The 24,316-nt window shown below is 53.5% G+C and overlaps 1 protein-coding gene across 5 annotated transcripts in view; it reads right to left on the bottom strand.

Annotated features, from left to right (window-relative positions):
* Positions 1 to 1,711: 1,711 nt before the first annotated feature.
* PALD1 (phosphatase domain containing paladin 1) overlaps positions 1,712 to 24,316 on the bottom strand; it is an 80,950-nt gene continuing 58,345 nt past the window's right edge. For 4 of the 5 annotated variants that reach the window (XM_043925624.1, XM_043925623.1, XM_043925621.1 and 1 more), the window contains 3 exons: positions 23,289 to 23,429; positions 5,365 to 5,520; positions 1,712 to 3,540 (listed from right to left, as the gene is read on the bottom strand). In XM_043925624.1, the coding sequence (XP_043781559.1) occupies positions 3,388 to 3,540; positions 5,365 to 5,520; positions 23,289 to 23,429 (450 nt within the window). In that variant the 3' untranslated portion in view covers positions 1,712 to 3,387. The remainder of the gene's footprint in view (positions 3,541 to 5,364; positions 5,521 to 23,288; positions 23,430 to 24,316) is intronic. The other variant, XM_043925625.1, reaches the window with a different exon arrangement.

Here is a 24,316-nt window from a genome sequence, read left to right as displayed (position 1 = left end):
ACCTTCATAATGGGCATTCCCTTTATTTAGAAAATAATCAGAGGTTGGCACTGCCATATGCAGATTTGGGGGTGATCCACCCAGATCACACTGAGCGCCTATCCTGCCTTCCCCACCCCACCCTCATCTATAGGGAAGATAAGCAATCATTTCCTGCCCTTCCAGCCACAGTCCACAGGCTCAGTGGCCCCACACTTGAGATGGAAGGGCAGGGTGGTGCAAAGAGAGAGAAAGACAACTGATTCTGGCTGGAACTATGCCATATGAAGTTGGAAACCAGGCTGGTGGCTTCCCTAAGCAGTGCCAGAGAAGGCCGCCTTCACCAGAAAGAAAGACAAAGCAGCTGCCCAGAGAGACAAAGATGAGGGTGAGGGTGTGTCACTCAGATCCTAGAGCAGCAGACACTAGGGTGGGATTAGACTTGCAAGAGGTTTATTTGTGGAAACCCCCGTGAAGGATGAAGGAGGAAGCAGAAGAAGGCAGGAAGAGCCTACAGAACCACGAAGCAGGTCTGACACCCATGAAAATAGAGGGGCAAGGAAGAGCCCCACATAGCAGGGTGGTCTGAGAAACGCCCAACCAGACCAGTGGGGAGGCTCCAGGCAAGACTGCCAAGGCAGAAACAGTGTGGCTAGTGGCTCAGAGTCCTGCCGGGCTCAGTCATCGTCTGGGAGAGCGCTGTACATGGAGCGCAGCCTTGGCAAGCGCTGGATCGAAGCTGCAATGGCTGGAGGTTGTGCCGACTGCTCTTGCAGCTGGTCCTCCTGAGGGGGGACCAGAGCATTGTACCCCGTGGATGCTGCAGAGGGCTTTTGGGGCTCTCCTGGCAGCTCTCCAGTTCCCAGTCCAGGTCGTCCCAAGAGCCTGCCGCATCTCTGTCAAGAATCCCAGATCTTTGTACTGATCATGTGTTTATAATCCCTTCATCCCAGGCAGAGAAGTGCAGAACCACGCCTCACACTTACACACACACACATGGGTATACACACCACTGTACTCACATTCAGAAGCCACACAGAGCATCCTTGGACTCAGAGCGCTGGGAAGTAACCCCAGGAGGCCTCCCTTCACCCAGGCTGGGGAGAAAACCAACCCTAGTGCGGTAGGGGCTCTGGATTCCATTCTGACCTTGGAACTTCCATTCCAGCTAACCTCAGAATCACAGCCCAGAGGGTCTGATTCCCCCTAATCCTGGAAGAGCCTAGGGAGAAGCCTGGGTCTGCACTCTCCCTGCCTCACTCTCCCTCCTGCCTCTTTACACATCCATTTCTCAACACAAATGTGTTTGAGCCTTTGGGGGCCTAAAGGGACCAAGAAGAGCCTGCAGGGATGCGAAAAGGAAGTAGAGGCTGAGGACCACTCTGCTTTCACTCTGCTTCATAGCCCATGAAATTCAATTTTGCTCCATCTCCCTAACTATAACAGTCCTTCACACTTTAGTGTGAATTAGCCTGTTACACTACTTTCTTCAAGAAGGGGCTCCTCAGCATGTCAGCCCTGGGCATCCAGAATGAGATGGGCATACATGATTGGGGATGTGAAGGAAAGAGAATGATATCCAGGAAAACCCACCTTCTCTGAGAATCAGGGGTACAAAGGGCAGGTGCTCTTGGCTCGCCCTGCCCTCCCACCCTTACTCTGAGGGAACAGGGACCCCAGCTTGATCAGTTCTGTAATACCTGCCCCACACAAAAAAACACTGGCAGCCAGGTGCACTTCACATTTAGCCATTTTTAATGCTCAAAAGATCTGTAAAAAAAAAAAAAAAAATCACGAATGAATCCTCACAACACCCCTGTGAGGTAGGTAGGCAAGTATTATTCTCCCATTTTACAGATGGGGAAACTGAGGCAGAGAGGTGATGTGACCGGCCAGTAGTCCCAGCACAGCTGAAAGTCAGGGCCAACCATGAGAACATAAAGGATCCCTCCCAGTTCAGCCCTGATCTCTGACCCCTCATCTAGACCTTGTCTGCAGAGAAATTAACACTTATTACTACATGCAAAAATAAAACCAAAAACAACAAATCTAAAAAGGTAGTGAAAAGACATACAGTAGATTTGCAAAAGAATTCAGCCAAAATGGTCATAAATTTTCCAATACTAGGTAGACGTGAACAACTTTGGCCTCATCCACCTTTTCAAAATACCACGACCAGTGACACATCATCTGTTTTTCTGCCCAAGTGTTGGTATCCAACCAAGAGAGGCCTGCCTGGCCCCAGTGAGCCAGGCCAGGGGGACAGCGTCCACACCGTTCAGCCCCTGCATTTTAGGGGGAGACCAGTCCCCAGAGGGAGAGCCACAGGCTCAGCTCAACACCCACCTGCCTCTCCGAGCAACCCTCCCACCATCCACACAGAGTTGGTCCCAGCAGCTGCCAAACTGGCAGGACTTGGCCTCTTCTGCTCCCATCACAAGGCAACTCGAGGGTGCTCAGCGAGGATGGCCTGCAATCCAAGTGCCCCCTCGTGCCATCCCTGGCCCACCTTCACACACCCCACTGCTCACTCAGGGTCACCCAGGAGTCCCCACAGCTTCTGCCACACCAGGTGGGGGCTCAGACCACTGTTGGGGGGCCAGGCAGGGCAGGGAGGAGGTGCATCCCCAGACCTCCCCCCCATGCTCCCAGGGAAATGGAGCAGGCCTCTCCCACAGGGCGGCATGCACCTTCTGGGAGCTCTTTCTTGCCCCCTCCAACCCCAAGAGGGATTCCCTTTTGTTTTCGGCTCCATGGAAACCTCTACAGTCCTGCCAGCCCAGGAGAGGGGAGGGGGCAAAGGCAGGAGGGGCAGAGGCCTCCACTGAACCCATAGGGAATGTGGTTGTCCTTCTTCATGGCTTGGGGTTGAGACAAGGAATGAGAGGCAAGAACCCTGGGGAAAACTGCATTTAAGGTAACACATCTAGCCAGAGTGACATCCACCTCCCAGGGAGCCCAGGGCCACCAGGCAACGCTCAGGCAGCAAAAGGGGAAAGGCCACGTGGGAGAGCTGCAAGAAAGGAACCAGCACTGGCCGGGGCTGCTCTAGGCCAGGGGCCATCGGAACTGCTCAGGACAGAGCGGAGGACGGAAGTGGCGAGAGGTTTGGCTTGGCAACTTGGGGAGTGAGCTCCTTGGAGAGCTGATGCCACACCAGGCCTCCCTGCAGGCCCTCCCGGAGCGGCCATCCACAAGGCATCACTGTGCGCCAACTATCCTATAACAACTCTTTCAAAAAGGGGATCCCCACCCACCCTGGTCTCTGGGAAGCCGAGGAGTCATTTCTCAGGGCCACTGCCAGCAAAGAGCATTGGGTACCCCCAGACCACGTGGGGAGGGAGGTGGCCCTGTGGGAGGCGGTGATAGCAGGGGCAGGGGGAGCGCACCCCACAGGAAGCCCCCTTCCTACAGGAAGTCCCCTGCGGCGGAGAGCTCGGGGCCACGGTTCTGCTCCTGCCACCGGCAGCGCAGCCTCGAGAAGGGCTGGTCCTCCACGCTCTCGAGCTCGGGGAAGCCCAGCTGGTTGAGGATCTCGTAGACGCCGGCCTTTGCTGCCACCTGGTGAGGACAGGAAAGTTTGGGGCAGTGCTCGCGGGGAGGGAGGGTGTCATCCGGGTCCCGTGCCCTCCTCTGTCACACCCCTCACTGGGCTCCGCTGACACATGTGTGAGTCTGGGGCCCAGCACTGCCTCCCACCAGCTCAGCCACCTGCACGAGTTTGCATCTCGATTCCTATTAACTACTCCGAGCTCCCGTTCCCTTGTGATGGCAGAGCATAGCGTGGAGGGCTGCACAGAAAGCGCTCGGCAGGCAGTAAGGGCAGGTAGGAAGCGGACAGCAGAGGGGGAGGCCAAGCACGCCCCGTGCCTTCAGCCCCGGTGCTCCCAAGGGCACACTCAGGAGCACAGGCCCAGCTGCTCCTGGTGTTACAGCTGGGCCCGCGGGGAGCGCTGGGGAAGCCAGCATGGAAGCAGCAGCCGGCAAGAGCCCTTTTGCTATGAGTTCCGACTGTGGACCCAGCAGGCCCACCAAGGGCCTCAGCTCAGGCCGGTTCATTGAGGCCTCCCTAGACACTCTCCATACAGCCGTAGGGCCCGGGCCCTGGCCCTAGACTCAAACCACTCAACGACCAGCCTTCTTCTCTCCCCACCATCCTGGGGATGGCGAGGATGCAGGCTCCACTCCAAACTAACATCCCCAGGCAACCCTCACCCCTTGCCCCTTCGCTCATCCCCCGAGGCTAGAACCTCGACATCTCCCACGACCCACCACCCAGGTTCAGCTGGGGAGGGGATCAAGCTCCTTCCCAGCCCCTGTCCCACCCCCCTATTTCAGCTCTCCAAGCAGAAGTGTCCTAGGTCCCCTACTACCGCCAAGAGGAAGCTGAGCCCAGGCCTGCTCAAGAGGGTGGCCCCACATCAGGACCACCAAACACCCAGCAGCCACCCGCGCGGGCACTGGGCCCTGGAGGGGCCTCCCGGCCTCTGTCCCCTCGCAGCTCCAACCCCACCTGCGCAGCTCAAGAAGCCCCACATCCTCCCTACGCCTGTCACTCCTGCCTTCCCGTCCACCCTGCCCACGGGAGCTAATTCCAGCCTGGAGTCCAGATGTCAACCACCAGGACAGGCCGGTGAGGTCAGCAGGGGCCAGCGTCCCAGTGGAGGGGTAATTACAGGCCACCCTGCCAAGCAGGAAGGGAGACCTTTCTCTTACCCTAGAGGTGCCGAGGCGGCAGCTCTGCCTCTAAAACCAGCCAGGCCGGGAAGAGCCAAGTGGAGGGGAGGGAGCAGGTGGCCCGAGACATGTCTGTCCCAGGCTGGACATGGTGGGCTCTGGAGCCAACAGCTATAGCGCTGGCTATGAAGACGGCACTGAACCCCTCCGCGCCCAGACTCCTCCTCTGCAGAGCGGGAGTGTGCAGTGGCCACGTGAGGCAGGCCTGCTGACACGAGCTGCGGCAGAGGCAGTGCCCGTATCTCAGAGTCCCCGCCACGGCCTCCTGAGGTGGCGCCCACTGCACCAACAGCACTTCCGTGGTGACGCTGAGGACAGCGGCTCAGAGGGGCTCAGTGCCTTGTCCACGGCCATGGCTGGAAGGCGGCGGGGAGCAGGAAGCGAGGGCACAGGTGAAGGATGGACACAGCGGCGGGCGTGAAGCACCCAGGTGACACGGCCTCGGGGACGCAGGGAGCAGGGGCCCAGCCCAGCCCCCACCCCGCTGTCTCCTCCTCCTCATCCCTCACTCACGCCTGCCGAGCGCGGACGCTGTGTGCGGGCCCAGAGCTGAACAGGACACAACCTCGCCGTGGGGAGGAGCGACATGGGAGCTGTGCCCGCTCGCCGGGGACGCCAGGGAGCCTGTCCCCGGCCCCCCGCCCTCACCTCCCGCATCCAGGCGCTGAAGGGCCTCTGCCAGGAGCCGGCCTTCTCCAGGTGCAGGTACGCGCTGAAGAGCACCAGGTAGACGTAGCGCTCCAGGTACTGCAGGCTCCGCAGCCGCAGCCTCCGGGCCTCCTGCTCCGACTTGGCCGCTTTCGCCTGGAGGACGGACCGCACGGGACGGGGGTCAGAGTGGGGGCTCATCCCCACCCCAGCACACTGCACACCCACACGCTCTACACAGGTACACACGCAACATCCTCACACCACACACACCACACACGCTCTACACAGGTACACATGCCCCATCCTCACACCACACACCACACCCACTCTGCACAGGTACATACACCACATCCTCACACCACACACAACACACACACTCTACACATGTACACACGCCCCCTACTCACACACACACCACACGTGCTCTACACATGTGCACACGCCCCCCACTCACACACACACCACACATGCTCTACACAGGTACACACGCCACATCCTCACACCACACACACCACACACGCTCTGCACAGGTACATACACCACATCCTCACACCACACACACCACACACGCTCTACACATGTACACACGCCCCACACTCACACACACACCACACATACCAAACATGCTCTACACATGTACACATGCCCCATCCTCACACCACACACACTCTACACATGTACACACACCCCATCCTCACACCACACACATCACACATACCCTACATATATACACACACCCCACACTCACACATACACCACACATGCTCTACACAGGTACACACGCCCCCCACTCACACCACACACCACACACGTTCTACACATGTACACACGCCCCCCACTCACACACACACCACACATGCTCTACACAGGTACACACGCCACATCCTCACACCACACACACCCCACACTCACACACACACACACACACCCCACACACGTTCTATACATGTACACATGCCACATCCTCACATACACACCACACATGCTCTACACATGTACACACGCCCCACACTCACACCATACGTTCTACACATGTACACACATCCCATACTCACACAAACACATGCTCTTCACATGTACATATGCCCCACCACACATACCATACACATGTACACACGCCCTATCCTCACACACACACTCTACTACATGTACACATGCCCCATTCTCACACACACCACACACACCACACACTCACACATACCCTACTCATACACCAGAGGTACTCAGTCACACACCCCACACACACTCACACACACCACATACCACACACACTCTACACATGTACACACATCCTACTCTCACACACACACCACACACTCACAGAGCCTCACAGTCACACACACCCCACACACACACACCCCCCACACTCACAGACTCTCTCTCAGTCATTTACACCATACATTCCACATACTCTACACATATACAAACACACCACTCACACAAACTCTCACAATCACACACACTACACATACACTCATACACGCACACCACTTACACACCACATTCTCATATACACACCACACTCAGATCCTCACAATCACACACAACACACATACACTCATACAGACACACACCCCTCACATACCACATGCACCCAGTCACACATACCACACACACTCACAGACTCTCACAATCATATATACACTCTACATATACATTATACACACTCTACATATATACAAACACGCTATTCACATAACCTCACACACACTCACTCTCATAATCACATACCCCACACACTCAACACACATACACACATCCCACACAGACTCACAATTGTACACACCACACCCACACTCATACATATATATGTATACACAGACATACCACACACCCTCACACACACCCCACACAACCACACATACCACATACCCTCACTCACACCATACCACACACCCTCACTCACATACCACACACCCTCACTCACATACCACACACCCTCACTCACACCCCCCACACAACCAGAGTCACACACATACTGCACACATACACACACACACACAATCTCTCTCTCACACACACACACTCTCCCCAAGGCTGGGGACAGGTCATAGAAAGACTGCAGAAACAGAATTAGCAAGAGGTACAGTGCTTCAGGGAAGGAAGAGGCTGGGATGAGACATAGACTCTTTTAAAGAGTGACCCCCAAGCACATTCTAGGAGAAGAGCATGAGGCCCCTGCTAAAGGGAAAAGAGACAGCCAAAGGATTAAAGATAGTTTCCCAGAAAGCATGGATGCAGCTGGACCGTGAGGGCTTCCATGGACTTGGATGGACAGTAAGCACCAGAAGGGGAAGACAGAGGTGAAAGTGGTGCGAGGCACGTGGGCATCGGGAAGGGGCCAGCTTGGCTGGAAGGAAGGTGCGAAAGGATGGGTTAGCACCCACTGGAAGCCGCCCTGGGCTGAGACAGCCGCCCTCTAATCAGCTACCCTGCATGCAGATGCCTGGGCCCCACCCCAGACCAGACGAGCATCTCCATAGGCTGGGCCTGGGCTTTGGATTGTGAAAAGTTCCCTGGGCAGTTCTATAGAGCTAGGGTTGAGCTCTGTGGCTTCAGCACTGGGGAGCCACTGAAGGTCTGAGAGTAGGGGTGACCTGTTAATGGAGGACTCCCAGGAGACTGATGCTCAGGAGGAAGGAGGCTTACTAGGGGGCCTCTCCAGGTTCTCCTCAGCATGGGGGTTGGCAGGCAGCTGGGCCACAGGCCCAGGACATACAGGGCCAGCTCCCTCTCTGTAGGGTGTCCACCCCAACACCTGAGTGTGCCCCTTCAGCCCACCACAGATGGATCGCCACCCAGGGGAAGCCCCGAGGACTGAACGCCACACCTCATCTCGCACCCTCCCTCTTCTCACCACCGCGCCACCGTTCCAGGCCTGGCCACCATCCAGGGCCCACAGCAGCCCTCTCTGCTCCAGAAAGAGGGTGCGGCATAGTGGCTGTACCTTCAGGCACCAGGAGCACCAGGGGAGGGCATAGATGACTCCCAGCCCCCAGGAACCAGGAAGGACAGTCTCCTAACAGCTGGGCCACAGCTGGAAGCCTTCCCATGCAGGCACACAATGTCAGCCTCATGCATCTCCTTCGGGAAGGCTCCCAGGTGGGCCCTTACCCAAGACGTGACACAACCCACAGCACCCTGAACAGTGAGCTGGAGCAGACCTGCTCGCGGGGCCTGGGGACCCTCCCACTTCTGCCTCAGGTGATTCAGCCTTTGGGGCCTCCGTCCTCATTGCCCCCAGGGTCGGGAGTGGATGGTCACTTGCACAGCTGGCCCCTCCCATTACCTTCCAGAAGCAGCTCTGGAGCCTTGGGAACAGAGCAGGGGTGGAAGGCAGACAGTGAATGGGGCCCCACTGGGGCGAGGGGACCACAGCCAATGCCTTGACTCCCTAGGAGATGAGACTGGGTTCTGGTCCCAGTTCTGCCGTTTTAACTTTCAGCCCCACATCACCAGGGGTCAGATAGCTCAGTAAGGTATGGTACGAGGAAACACCTATAAGCCCTGGGGAGCCACATGGGTCCAACCATTCATGGAACAGGGGTGGGGGCCCGGCACAAAGGCGGGGCACACACAGGCCCTACCTACAGAGATCCTGTGGTCTGGGGGAGGCAGAGGACAATCAGCAAATACCCAGCGCAGCCGGATGGCGAGATCGAGGCAAGACGGGTGCCTGGAAGAGGAAGGGGCTCTGCCCAGGGGCACAGCCGCACCAGCCCTTATCCTCTTGGTACCCTCTGCGGCTGGGGGGAACACAATCCTGCTGTGCCCTGAAACTCCAGCAAGGATTCTGAGGACCATCTGGGGTGAAGAGGTCAAGTGATTCCTTCTGAGTCCTACTGGGAAGGTAGGGTAGAATTATCTCTAAATTCAGACCACTGGGTCAAGGTGACGCCTGATACCCACCGGAAGGTTCCTTAGGTGCATCCTGCCAGACCGTAGTCCATGATTTGAGACAATGACTCACCTTCCTAGCAGAGCCCTGGTTTCCTCAAAATCACCCCATGTCAGCACTGTCTGGGGCGGAAGACAGGCCAGCCGCCTCCAGTAGATAAAAATAGTGGCTGTTTTTAAGTGGCCTGGCAGGCCAGGCTGTCATTAGCTGTGGCAGAGCAGACAAGGTTTCTTCGTCCATTGGGGACTGAGCACTGAAATAGACAGGGCCCAGGAAAGCTGGCCCAGGCGCTGGGTAGGTCAGGTTTCTCACGCCTCCGTTCTACCCAGCATCAGCAAGAGCCCCGGGGGCACCTGCAGTGGCTTCCCTGACGTTCTGCTGCTCGCTGGACCCCCTGGGAGAGCCCCACAGAGGCAGGGCCGGAAAGCCTCCCCAGGTGCGTACAGGGCCCCTGAGTGCAGGTACTGGGTTGAGCATGTTCATGCAGATCTGATGATGAGATTCTGATATGCCCTGCAGCGATCCCGTGAGGGAAGAGGGACATCTCATGTTGCAGATGGGGCTCAGCAAGGTCGCAGCGTTCTAAGCTGGGACATGAATTCCAAAACTCCAGCTTTCCTACCAGCACCCTAGCCCCCTTCACCACAGTCAAGTTCAACCACTCCCTGCCTCACTCTTGCAGCTGTACTTTTACCCTCTTTCTTCCTCTGTCTGGAATGCTCTCCCTTCGCCTGGCCAGGTGATGTTCATCTTGTCCCTCCAGGCCCTGGACAAGCCCCTGTTCTCCCAAGGCTCTGAACCATCCAGTCCCACAACCTTCCCTTCTTGGCTCCCATTCTCTGCACCAATTCATTAACTACTACAATACATTCCATCATGAGGGTTTCTTTTTTTTTTTCCCATAGGCCATGTCATACGACATGCAGGATCTTAGTTCTCAGACCAGGGATCAGTCGAACCCATGCCTCTTCATTGGGAGCTCAGAGTCTTAACCACTGGGTCACCAGTGAAGTCCCATCATGAGGGTTTCTGACTGCTTCTCCAAGGCATGACTGGTCTCCTCAAGACAATGATAAGCCAGGGAAGACATCAGATTATAACCAGGTTTCCATCTCTGCCTCCCTACCACAGCACCAAGTGTCTGAACGGGGCCCAGTGTGCAGAGGGTGCCTGACTAGTCAATGGACACTCACTTCCTGGTCTTGTCACCCTTTCAGTGTCACCTAGGACCGAGAGTGCAGGTAGGACCCTGGGGACTCACACACACACACCTGCATCGGGACTCAGACGTGCAACCGCTGCTCATGAGCTCCACATGGATACAGTTCAGACTCCACAATTCCACCCGCACCCCAAACGGACCTTGGGAATCCTCCCCAAACCTGACCCGCCCATAACTTGTCCTCTTAGAGGAAACTCCATCCTTCCTACTGCTCAGGCCTGAACTTGAAATTCCTCCTCGACCTCTCCCTTTCTCAGCCCCAGTTTCATTCAGTTCAGTCACCAAGTCATGTCCAACTCTTCAAGACCCCATGGACCACAGTACACAAAGCTTCCTGGTCCCTCACCATCTCCCAGAGTCTGCCCAAGTTCACGTCCATTGAGTCGGTGATGCCATCTAACCACCTCATCCTCTGTCACCCTCTTCTCCTTCCGCCCTCAATCTTTCCCAGCATCGGGGTCTTTTCCAATGAGTCGGCAGGTCTCAGCCCCACATCCAACCAATCAGAGAATCCCACTGACTCTCCATCAACACACCCCCAGAAGCTGCCCACCTCTCATGCTCCAGTAAAGCCACCACATCTCAGGGACAGCTCCTGCTGGCCTCCCTGCCGCTGCCCTCACCCCCGTCCCTGCCGTCTCTTCTCCCCACTCTGCAGCAGAGTGAGCCTGCAGGAACGTGGAGTCATTACCAGAGCCCCCTGCTGCCCTCTCCCAGCCTGCTCCCCAAGAACAAGCCCTGCTTTGGTAACCACTGCTCTCCAGTTGAAGCAGGGTCCAGGTTGGTCAGGTGACTGACAGCCCTCAAAGATGGTCAGTTTCTGGACTTCCCTGGTGGGCCAGTGGCTAAAACTCCAAGCTTCCAATGCAGGGGGCATGGGTTCAATCCCTAGTCAGGGAACTAAGATCCCACATGCCGAAATATGCGGCCAAAATATTTTAAAGAAAAGAAAGAAAGATGGCAGTTCCTAAGGGCAGGGTTCCCGAGTTCAGACCCCACCCTTCTTCTCCAAGTTCAATGCTACCCTCTCCTTGGGGGCTCCACATGAGTCCCTACAGACTCCATCCTCAGGCCTGTGGGGAAGACAGGCCTCAAGCCCAAGGAAGCTTTCCACACCTAATCCCCAAGAGGGATTAGGCCCTCAGCCCAGATGTGGGTAACTGGCTTTCTGAAGATGTCATATTTTGATCAGCACTTTCAAAGCATGAAGGAGCTAAACTTGGCACTATGGGCTTCTCTGTGTGCTGTTCATTCAACAAACACTGTCACCCGTAGGCCAGGTTCTGGGATTCAGGGCTGACCAGATACGGTGCCAGCCTCAGGAGCCCACTGTCCCTGCACACGACCCAGGGAGTCTGCCTGGTGTCCCAGCTACCCTACAGCCCACCCCCACATCGCCCGTGCCCAGGCTGGGGCTCACCACCACCCCTTAAAGCAGGCTGGGCAGCAGTAGTGAACCCAAGTGACAGATGAAAAAACAGAGATCCAGGCAGGTCAAAGCGATGGGCCCAAGGTTGCACCGGAAGTTACCAGCAGAGCCTGGGCTAACACCCAGGTTACCAACCCCTACTAGGGCTCTTTCAGTCTCTGCAGAAGAGCGCCCTCTCCTGGAGACCAACAATGTAGACAAAGAACCAAAAGGTACAGAGATGGTGGGGGCCAGTTTCCTATTTAATCACACAGTGACTATTCCTTCTTCCCCCTTCCATCCACTCACGGGCAGACGTTCATGGAGTCCTGCTCGAGCCAGGCAGGGTGTGAGTCAGGGTTTCAGAGATGAGCCCTTGTGCATGGAACAGAGACAATCAGCAGAAAGAGTCAACTCCAGCAACAATCACAAACTTGACAACAGCAGCTGTAGGCTAGGTATCAGGAGAGGGGGGAATATCCTGGGGCTGAGATGTGAACCCCTTCTAAACCACTGAAAATCCCAAGTCTGATGGTGCCTGCTCGAAAACCATGCCTGGCACACCATCAGTGCTCACTGGATGGACGCTGTTGAAGAAACCAGGAAAGTACGCCTAGAGGATGGAAGCAGTTCCAGCTCAGCCATGTGATGGGAAAGAAGGAAAAGCAAAGGAGGTCTCAGACTGAGAACATGAGCCTACTCACACTCATTCATACATTCACGCTTACACACAGACTACAAACACCCACTCCATCTGAAAGCTGCTCACCAATCCATTGGCTCTATTTTGGGCCGATGTTAAACAGTCTCAGGAACAATCCTTCTGTCACGTTTTACGTGACAGCTCACAGCACTCCAGGACTGCTCTAACTGCAGGACCTGAGATACTTTACCTACCGGAATGAGGTCTCCAAGGAACAATTTTGGCCAAGCCAGAGTCTTGGAGAGACTGAGAGAGACCCCATGTGGGGGTCAGGGCCAGAGCTGTCTCTCTCTACATTTTTCTTAAGAAATAATCTTAGTCCTTGGGGTGCTGAGCTGGACCTCTCTGACCTCTTAGCAACCCAGGGTGGTGCATCCAGGAAGGGCTGGTGGCTTCCTTGCCAACCCTTTTATTCTGCCACAAGAGAACCATTCCTGGGTTGTGGCAGTGAGGGAAAGGAAGGTGGGCCAAGGAGTTGGGAGACAGGTTCTGATCCTGCCTTCAGCTGGTCACAAAACTTCATTAGGCCTCAGTGTCTTCCTCAGGAAAATGGGTCTAATAAAACCCACCCTCACCTCCTCACCAGCTGTTCTGTGGACCCAAGGAAAGAGAGGGAAGTTCTCAGGAAACTCAAAAGAACAGCTCAAAGTTAAAGCATCAGTCTATAAAAGAAACCTCAATTTGAGACCAAGGGACGTTTTACATCTCCCTCTGTGGCTACCTTCACCTCAGATTTTCCTCAACCTCTTTCTGAAGGGACAGAAGAGAGACACACCATACTGCTTTAAACACAGAACTAATACAGAATTAACATCACTAGCCAAGGCTAAGGAAAAGTACCCCTGGCATTAATGATTCTAACAGGACTTCCTGCAGGAGCCCTGACCTTGGTTTCTGTCACAAATATTTTCCCTTCCCAGGCCCAGCAGGAAACAACTCATTCACCAGATGGTGTCACCACTACGGGATGGTGGCCATCTTGGATTCTCCTCAGTCAGGGGCCCAGCCTTCTCACCTCTACCCCAACTTCGTGAAGTGGCTTAGCTCAAAGGATTTTCTCTTTAATTTTTCCATTTGAGGTACTTTTTTTGAAACACCCTGAGCATTCTGGCCCCTTCACATACGTGGGGTGATCGAGCCCTGACCCAATCTCACTGACGCTCTGGAATGGAGGAGGCATCATGAGCTGCAGCCCAGAGGCCCAGCAGCCTGAAGCAGGCCTCAGTGGAGAGAGTTGCCCCGGCTGCTATATCAGGGAAGGTCTGTCTCTATGGAAAATGTGTGTGCAGGTTTGGTCCCATGCCCTTCTATAGCCATGACCTGAGTCTGAGATGGGTTCTTGTCTTCTGGCCTCCTTCCCCTACTCAGGAATACAAGGGCCGGGGCCATGGTTTCCAGGTCATACTATTCTCCCAGTGGGGCTGGAGGTGGGCAAGGGAGGGGAAATGGTGCCTTCTCCTCCTTGGGTAGCAGTGGGGCACAGTGGACAGGGCCTGACCTGGGAGTCAGGGGCTGGGGTCTCACGCTCCTCCCGCCGTCATCTACCAGCTGTGTGTTCTTAGGCAAGCCCAGTGCCTCCCCTCCTCAAACACAGGTAATGTTACAGGCTGCCTTGGTCAGGCACAGCCACACAGTGAAGCCTGAGCCAGACCATGGATGTGAAAATGTACAGTCAGCTTGGCAAGGATACCTCCCAGTTGGCCAAGGACACATGGGGCCTGGGTCCTCCCACCTCCAGCAACTCCCAGCCTCCCGTCCACCACCCCCTCTCTCAGACCACCCCCACCTAGTCAGCCCCAGACCCTCAACACAGACTCCAGGGCCATCCGAGTCTTCAGGAACATTAGGGCTCACTAAGTCCCTCCCTTCAGCTTCAGAGAAGCATCTCCCAAAGCTCCTCTGGGAATGGCAAATCTAGGGAAAAGCAAGCACTGGCCTTGCCTTCCTGCCCTCACAGCATTTGCGGGGAGTCCCTTTCTGGAAGCACTGCAATCAATTAATGCAGAGGGAATGAGAGAGCCAAGATATCACCGTTTTGTAAACCCTCAATAAAATAAGGAATCCAGAAGATGAGCGCCAGAGGCTGCCAGCTCACGAGAGAGACCACAGGGCCTTCCAGGGCAGCGGCAGCACACAGCATCACCCACGACTGTGCCGGCCAAACACCAAGCCAAATCTGATGGAGCCAATTTTCTAGGTTTACAGGAAGCACAGAGACTGCAGCACAGGCTCAACCAAACCCTGTGGAGCAATCAACAAGATCTAGACTATGGGACGCCCGGGAAGATAACCAGTTACCTCATCATATTCACTTCAGGGGAGGAAAGGAGGGGAAATGTGCTGTATTCATTGAGACTTAAGGTCCCAACAGATAAATGCCACCTGTGGATCTTTTGGGTCCTGATACAACTGCAGAAAGACCTTGGGAGACCAGTAAGAAAATCTAACACCGACTAGGTATTGCAGGCTGAGAAATCACTGCTGTTTTAGGTGTGATAATGGAATTATGATGGTCTTTTTTAAAAGATCCCTTCTCTGATGTATATGCTGAAATATTTCAGAGAAGGTAATATTCAGTCTAGGACTAGCTTCAAAATAATCCAGAGAGTGTGGTAGGTGGCATTGGCAGGGCCTCAGATGAGATAAGACTGGTCTTGATTTCTGAAGCTGGGAACACAAGGGTTCATGGAATTATTCTCCCTACTTTGAAATTTTCCAAAATAATTACAAAAAATAAGTCCCTACTTTTCAATTCAGTCAATAATCCTACTTCTAAGAATCAGCCTACAGAAATAAGCCACGTGGATGAAAGAGCAGCACATGCTGTTGATCCACGGTACCATCACCTGCTCAGAGAACAACAGGAAGCAATCTCATGGGCCACCTCCACAGGAAGAGCAGGGGATGCTGGGACATGTCCACTCCACCACGTTATCGTGCCGACATCACATATGGGGATATAATGGCTATTCAACAGACAGGCTAAAAAGTCCATGAGCCCCAACTATTTATTAATGAGCCTCTCCTCATTCTACCAGAAGGTAATCTCAGTGAAGCTTCACTCACTACTCCATCCCCAGATAAAGGATAGGCACTCAGTAAGCATGTGCTAACTGAGTGCACATTTCAATTCAAGAACATCATCCAGGTGAACTCACAGGACCGCCTGGGCACATATCACGATCCTCCTGTTAGAGGAAATATGTGCACAGGCACAAAGGCTAGAAAGGGAAGGCAAACTGAAACCATTCCTGGGAGACTGGGTAATGGTCTGATATCATTCCCATAACCACAAAAAAAGCAACAAACAGTCCTCATCACTGTTGTGTGACCTCACTGTGCAGAGACTCACACACACTCCAATTATCAGGATCAGGATCCCTCCTGATCCTCAACAGAGCAGCAACCTCCACATCCTCCTGCTTGTCTCCAACAAGGGCCCTGAAATGGTTTTACTGCCAGAAGAAGTGCACTCGCCAAGTTCCAGGAGTTGTTTTCTTACTTGCTTGGGATTAGGGTGTAAGCCGACTGTTGGACCTGGCAGGGAAGGGAAATGCACTGTTTGGGGGTTCTGGGGTGCAGGGCAGGAAGCCGAGGAGCCATGTGCTGCAGAGGGTCTCAGAATCCCAAGGCGGTGGGCTCCTGGGAGGAAACCTTGAGGTGAGCAGAGTGTGGACTGGACCTGGAATGTTCCCAGGCAAGTGGAAAGCTGATGTAGGTGGCACACCCATTGCCAGGCAGAGGTTATGGGGCTCTAACTGGGCAAACAAGCATATACATGCAGCACCATGGCCTGCTCAGAGCAGACAACTGCGGTCTCCATTGGAGCGCACCTCAGGGCTTCCAGCTTGAAACCGGAGGGCAGGGATCTAAATACAGAGCCACGTACCAGAAGTGAGACACAGCTGCCAAATTCCAGAGGAGTCAGTCCATCAGGGGGAAGGGGAGAGGGAGCAGCTGCCTCCCGGAGCCTCAGCAAGCCCCCACAGCCCACCAGGGCAACAAGGACCAAGACTGGAGGTCAAGGGCATCAGGGGAGGGGCTCAGGGCTGGGAGTGAGGGTCTTTGCCTCTCACCTCTGCTCTGCCTATGATAACTCATGTGGGACCCTGGGCATGCCATTCCTCTATTCATCTGTAAACAAAGGGTTCAGATGCTCTCTAAGTCCCCTTGGCACCAAAATCTAAGAGTCTGTTCAGGGGGTTTAAAGCTAGGAAGAACATCACAGGATACACTGCCCCACAAAGATCCTTGGGGCTCCCTTTCTGGAGCATTTACTTTGTACCAGCCAAGCCCTGTGCGTCCAGTCCCCTTGCCACTCCCACACACAGCCCTACCAGGAAGCAGCAACAGTCCAGCCTGGCAGGTGGGGGACACAGGCGGCCAGAGAGGATGAAGGTGGCCCTGTCAGAACCCAGCTCCCGCCAGCTCCCACATCCTCAATCCTTCCGCCAGTCCACCCAGGACAATCTCACTTGCTTCTTTCCCATCCACACAGGGATTGACGATCATAACTAAGTTCATTCCAGGGTGCATGCACACGCGCGCGCACACACACACACACACACACACACACACACACACACAAGCAGGAGGCCAGATGCTCCAAGTCTGGAAGCCGCTGGGACAGCTCAGGTCACCCTGCCCCCAGGCAGGACAGGGACTCTGGGTCCAGTCCGGCCAGGGCAGGTGCAGGGTGACCCTGGAGGAGTCATGCTGCCTTTCGAAGTAAACAGCGGCCTCGTTGCCAAAAGCTGCAAGTCCCAAGTCTAGGTTTGTGACCAGTTCCCTAAGTCCACAAGCATTTAGACATATGAATCTCTTCAAGACCTGTCCTCTATTCTGAGAACACTCACTCTACTTTTCTGGTATTAAAATAACCTTTCTTTTATAAAACACCAACCATGTTAGATAGTAGTTGGGTTTTTTCATTTTCGCTCCTTTCCTTCCTTTCTTCCTTTAAAATGAACACATTTAACAACATCACGTGTTGGCAACCCTTGAAAGGTCCTTCCCTTTGTTTAAACTGGTGTGTGAAATAAGGGGTAAGGTCTTCCGGCCCTGTCTTTGTTCTGTAACAGCACTTCTGGAGTCTATGATTAGATGGCCTCTGAGATTAGCGTCCTTATAAGAAAGGAGACCAGAGAGCCTCCTGCCTTCCCCCGTCTCTGCACACACACGCACACACACACGCACACACACACACGCACGCACACGCGCAGGCCATGTGAGGACACAGTGAGGAGGCAGCTGTACGGAAACCAGGATGAGAGCCCTCACTAGAAACTCAATCAGCCAGAATCTTGGTCTCGAGCTTGCCAGCCGCCAGAACCGTGAGACAGGAAATTTCTCTTGGTTACGCCACGCAGTCTGTGGGATTCTGGTATGCCAGCTCAAGCTGACTAACACACTTGGGATACCCTCTCTCCCTCTCTAGGCTACTGTATCCCCATCTGTAAACGTTAGAGGGTAGCATTGTATGGGTGTCTTGCCTGGTGGCTCAGACGGTAAAGAATCTGCCTGCAATGAGGGAGACCTGGGTCCGATCCCTGGGTCAGGAAGATCCCCTGGAGAAGGAAATGGCAACCCACTCCAGTGTTCTTGTCTGGAGAATTCCACAGACTGAGGAGACTGGCAGGCTACAGCCCGTGAAGTCACAAAGAGTCAGACATGACTAAGCAACTAACACACACACATACACAACATTGTATGAGGCCAGCATCACCCTGATGCCAAACCACACAAACACATCATAGAAAAAGAAAACCACAGATCAGTAGTTTTTATGAATTTGATGCAAAAATCCTCCACAAACCAAATGCAGCTATACATAAAGAAGATCATACACCGTGACCAAGAAGGACTTATCCCACAGATGCAAGCTTGGTTTAAAAACCAAAAATCATTTCCAATAATACACTCCACCAACAGAATAAGGGCACAAGCCAAAGAATCATCTCAATGGAAAGAGAAAAGGCATTTGATAAAATTTAACATCTCTTCATTAAAAAACACACTCAATAAACTAAGAATGCAGAGGAACTTCTTCAGTCTAACAAAGGATATCTGTGAAAAACCCATAGCTGACATCATACTTAATGGTGAAAGACAGAAAGCTTTCCTCTTTAGATCAGAAACAAGACAAAGATGTCTGTTCTTGCCACTTCTAGTCAACATTGTACATGAAGACCTTACCAAGGAAAATTAAATAAAAGGCATGTAGATTGGAAAGACAAAAGTATATATCTCTGTTTGCTGATGACATGATCTTGTATACATAAAATTCAAAGAAATTCACTAATAAAAAGTATTAAAACTAATAAATGAGTTCTACAAGATTGCAAAATAAAAGATCCATATATATATATTTATATATAAATACCAGTTATATTTCTATACAGTAGCAACTAAAAATAAAATTTTTATAGCAAACTAAAAAATAAAATTAAGAAATCAATTTCACTTATAATAGCATAAAAATAACACACTTAGGAATAAAATTAGCAAAGGAAGTACAAAACTTACACTCTGGAAACTGCAAGACATTGTGTAAGAAATTAAAGAAGACCTAAGTAAATGGAAAGATACCTCATTTTCACGGGTTAGAAGAGTGACTATTGTTAAGATGGCAATACTCCCCAAACTGAATCCCTGCCTCTTCCCAGCTGACTCTGTCAGCAAGAGCACCCCACTTCCCCTTCCTCTTGGATCTGCTTGACCCCCACTCATGGACCTTAGGGAAACCCATCACTCCACACTGCCAGAGCACCCAGTCACTGTCTCCTAGAGAGGCAGAGAGACGGACAGGAGGCAAGGACTTCAGGTCCTATTTCACTCACAAAAGTCCTCAGTGACCAGGTAAGAAGCCACCTAATCGTCTGGACCACAACTATCATGGGTGGCTAGACTCAAAAAAGGACAATTTCCAGGGAATTTCCTGGTAGTCCAGTGGTTAGGACTTCATGTTTTTACTGCAGAACATGTGGGTTCAAGTCCCTGATCAGGGACCTAAGATCCCACAAGTCATGCAAAGGAAATATGCCAATATGGCCAAATAAATAAATAATTTTTTTTAATTTTAAAATAAGGCCAATCACCAGTAATAGTGAGGATGCAGTACACTGGCACCTTCACACACTGCTGATGGGAATATAAAATGGCACAGCCACTTTGGAAAACAGTCTGGCAGTTTCCCCAAAAGATTAAACCTAAAGTTATAATATGACTCAGCAATTCCACTCCTACAAAAGACGTCCACACAAATACATGTCATAGCAGCTTTATACTCATAATAGCCAGAAAACAGAAACAGTCGATGTCCATCAACTGATGAAGAGAGAGACAAAATGGGATCTATCCATACAACAAGAAGAAGGTTTAGTCATAAAAAGGAGTGAAATACTGATACATGCTACAGTTAGAATAAACCTCAAAAAGACTATACTCTGTGAAAGAAGCCAGTCACAAAGGACTAAATATTGTATAATTCCAAGTATATGAAATGTCCAGAATAGGCAAATGCCCAGAAATAGAAAGCAGACTGGTAGTTGCCTAGAGCTGGGGGAAGGGAGGAAATGGGGCAATGATAACTAATGGGTATGGAAAGTTTCTTTTTAGGGCGATGAAAATACTCTAAACTTGATTATGGTGATGATGATTATACAACTCTGTGAATACACTAAAAACCATTGACTTATGTAAAGTGATTTGTGTGGTGTATGAGTCATAGCTCAAAAAAACTGTTACGAAAGGAGAGAGCAAGGAAACTATAGCTAATATCTTATAATAACCTGTGATGGAAAATAATCTGAAAAATGATATATATGTACATGTATAACTGAATCACCTTGCTACGCACCTGAAATGTTTTAAGTGAACTATACGTCAATAAAATATATATATTTTTTTAAAAGCAAAGGAGAGAGCAAGAGGGCAAGACACGACATGTTAGACCCCCCGTGTGGCCCCCGCCCAAAAGTAGCAACAGCATCTAGGAGCTTGCTAGACACCCAGACCTACAGAAGCAAAAGGTCAGGCTGGGCCCAGCAACGTGCATCTAACATCCTCCAGGTACTCCGGAAACTCCTAAAGTTGGGGGCCCTGGCTTAGAGTATGCAGTGCTCAACCTTAACTGCTCTTCGGAATTATCTAAGTTACTTTAGGAAAAGATCCATGCCCTGGCCACCCCATCCCTAGTAGACCAACTGAATCAGACTCTCTGGGGATGGAACTCAGGCATGGGCCTGTTTTAAAGCTCCCAGGTGAATCTATTGTACAGCCAGGGTGAGAAGAATTGAATTGGAGGGTGTCAGGCCCATCGAGGAGAAGGCAATGACACCCCACTCCAGTACTCTTGCCTGGAAAATCCCACGGATGGAGGAGCCTGGTGGGCTGCAGTCCATGGGGTCGCTAAGAGTTGGACAAGACTGAGCGACTTCACTTTCACTTTTCACTTTCACGCACTGGAGAAGGAAATGGCAACCCACTCCAGTGTTCTTGCCTGGAGAATCCCAGGGAGAGGGGAGGCTGGTGGGCTGCCGTCCATGGGGTCGCACAGGGACAGACACGACAGAAGCGCCTTAGCAGCAGCAGCAGCAGCAGGCCGCTCAGCTCGTCAGCGCTTGAGTTTAGCCCAAGTGCAGCTCACCGGGGCCACCTGGTGGCCACATTGGGGAATGACTCTGTACCCTGCTTCTGTCCCAGGCCCTCATTCCCCAACCACCAACACCAGGGATGGGGTTCAGGGGTTCCCCTCTTCCCACAGCAGAGGTTGGCACCATCCTGGCCTTTGGAATAGGGGTAAGTGGCCAGATCTGATGGGGAGGGAACGAGAGTCTTCCGCTGGTTCTGTTTCCATTAAAACACCCCAAACTCCAAAGGCAGCCAGAGCATCTACTATACTTAGTTCCAGCCACACCACCCTTCCCTCCCACTGCCGACAGAGCAGAGCCAGCTTACCCATCCAATCCCATCTCTGACAATTTCCAACACAACTGTGTTCGTGGGCACCGAAGCACCTTCACCACCTCTGACCTCTCTGCACTTTTCCAGCTCCTGGTCTTTGCCCATGCGGTCCCTCCCATCTGAAGCAACTTCCCCTGGCTCTCATTACATCAGGACGGTTCCAGGCCTGCTCTGTGGGACCTCTCCTCTCTCCCCGAGGCTCATGCCCCCCGGATGCCCCCTGCTGCACCCTCTGTGCGCCCCACAGTGAACATCCATGACTGCAGAGCTCAGAGGAGGGGAGGGTCTATCAGCTTTGGTGGGGTGGGCGGATCCCTGGATTGCCCAAAGGCAGAGAAGAGCTAGCAGGGCCAGAGGAAGAGGCTGCGAAGAGGGGTACTCTGACTGAGTGTGGTCAGCATCGGGAGGGGACCTACGGTACTTTGAAGCAGAGCTAGGCATTCCCTTCCTACGACTCAGGCCTCTGGCTACACAGAGAAGTGGAAGCTTGGTTCTCTGCTCTCAACGTCTCTGGAGCAGGAGCTCAGGCTCCCAGCTCACTGCCGCCACCTGGTGGCAGAGTACCAGACCGCCATGAGGGAGACCCACAGGCGACTCCAAAGGGCGGGGCTGGCCGTGGGGAAAAGGAGTCCATCTTTCAAAGCTCAGCAAAGGCTGAAGCTCCTTAACCACTTTCCCCACCCCAAATTTGGTATCCCTTCCAACTGACCGCTGACCCTGGGCATAACCTGACCCCAGATGGCCTGCCTCCAGACAAACACCCTTTTCCCCCAAACGTGGTCTGATCTGTGACCCTGAGCAAAGGTTGGCCTGGATCAGACGTTCACAACGGGTGCCCAGTGAAGGCCGAGCGTGGGGCTGGCTCGGAGCCGCCCCTTCTTGGGGACCGCTGCCCCACCGCAGGTCAGCACCCAGGGGGGTGCTCACTCACTTGGGGAACAGTCTTCTCAAAGCTCCCACTCCCTTCACAATTGTCCCCTCCCACGCCAGCACCCACCTCTGCCCAGCAGACAATCATATTCACTGGGTCAGAGAGGAACAGAATTAGACAGGTCAGTATGCTCCACACAGAGGCCAGAGGCCCCTGAGTCTGATGGCCAGAGCAGCCCCCATGGGCTGGGTAACTGCACCAGCCAGGCAACGTGCGACAGAGTGCCTGGGACCATGGCTGCCGAGAGGGCTTGTTTTTTCTAGATCAGCTAAAACTCTGAATTTTTATATGAAATCTGGACTTTTATAGAAAACTTCTGATTTGTATAATTGAATGTTCAGTCCTTCAAGCAGCATCAGCTGTGAAAACACTGGATGGCTTTCCTGCCGGATATTAAACAGCTGCTCCCCAGGACCCCATCCACCCACCTGCCTCCTCCCTAGGACCCCCAGGGCCTCCTGTGGCCCAGAAACTGGAGGGTGAATGCCTGGCACTACAGGGATGAGGACAGGGTGTTCTTTCTGAGCAGTCACATCCTTGACGGGTCCCAGGGCCACAGCAGCTGCCGAATCCTCTGAACCTCACGCCTGCACACACCCCACCGAGCACTGCAGAATCCAGTGGGGAAAGTCAGGGCTGGGCATGCTTCCATGTCAGAGATCACCCTGACTTCCAGGAGGCGGAGAAGGGACTGAGAGCCCCTGAGGGTCCTGTGGGGCGCCCTAGCCACCTCGCACGCAGGTCAGCCCCCTCCTGGGCTGTGCACGCGGGGACGGCACGTGGGCCGGGGCTCACCTGGCGGTAGGTGCAAATGATGATCTCCCGGAGGTGGTAGTGCATGGGCGTCATGGTCTCGCTGACCGTGTCCAGCGCCGCGTCCACCTCCCTCTTCACCCGGTGCCCATCGGGCAGCAGCTGTACCACCTTCATTACCACCTGGGGCCAGAGGCGAAGGATGAGCCAAACGAAAACCAAGTCGGGGGCCTCCAGCGCCAGCAACTGGCTCGCCCACACTAAGGGCCGTGCTGGCCTTAACGGCCCCTCACTTCTCAGACAGGGACAGGGCCCAAGGGCGTTCCCGGGTATCTCGGAGGCCAGGGCTCCCAAGGGGCTTATTTTTTCAAGCAGTAGGAACCCTGCCTCAAATGGAGCCTTAGCCAGGACTCTAATCCATAAAATGGATAACTGTCATGTAACTGGGGCTGGCGGGGTGACCAGCGGGTGTATGATAAGCCTAAGATGGGGCCCCACGGGCTCTCCCTCCACCCTGCAGGCACTCTGGGGACACCCAGCTCTGGGAAACCCAGTGTGGACAGCGTTCCCTTTACCTGGGGAGGCTGAGGCCAGTTAAGGACGCTCTGCAGTGCAGGGCTCCTCCCAGCTACCCTCCCAGTCACTTGCTGTGGATCTTGCTCTGACTGTCTACCCTGCACCCCCACACCCTGCGCCAGCAGCGATCCAGGCCTCCAGCACCCCCAACCCACTGCAGCAGCCCCTCCCCCTCCCCAGAGAGGCCTTACAAAAGTATAAATGTGAGCGCTTCCTATTTGGGCACCTTCAATCTCTTCCTGGCTCCCTTACACTCAACATAAAAACCAAAAGCTCCCCCACGTCTTACAAGGTCCCCCAGTGTCTGACCCCACCTGCCTCCCAGCCTCACTCAGAACTCCTCCTATGGGCCCAATGCCTTCCTGGAGCCCTCTGAGTCTACCCACCCCAAAAGCCCACATAGTCCTTTCAGAGCCCCAAAGTCAACCGCCACCTACTTATCCATCTCATGTACCCACGTGCTCACTTGCTCACATCCACTCCCCACCAGATAA

Source organism: Cervus elaphus, chromosome 15, assembly GCF_910594005.1.
Source record: "Cervus elaphus chromosome 15, mCerEla1.1, whole genome shotgun sequence".
Lineage (NCBI taxonomy): Eukaryota > Metazoa > Chordata > Mammalia > Artiodactyla > Cervidae > Cervus > Cervus elaphus.
The sequence above is the reverse complement of the archived record's forward strand: the minus strand, read 5'-3'. Positions and strand labels throughout refer to the sequence as shown.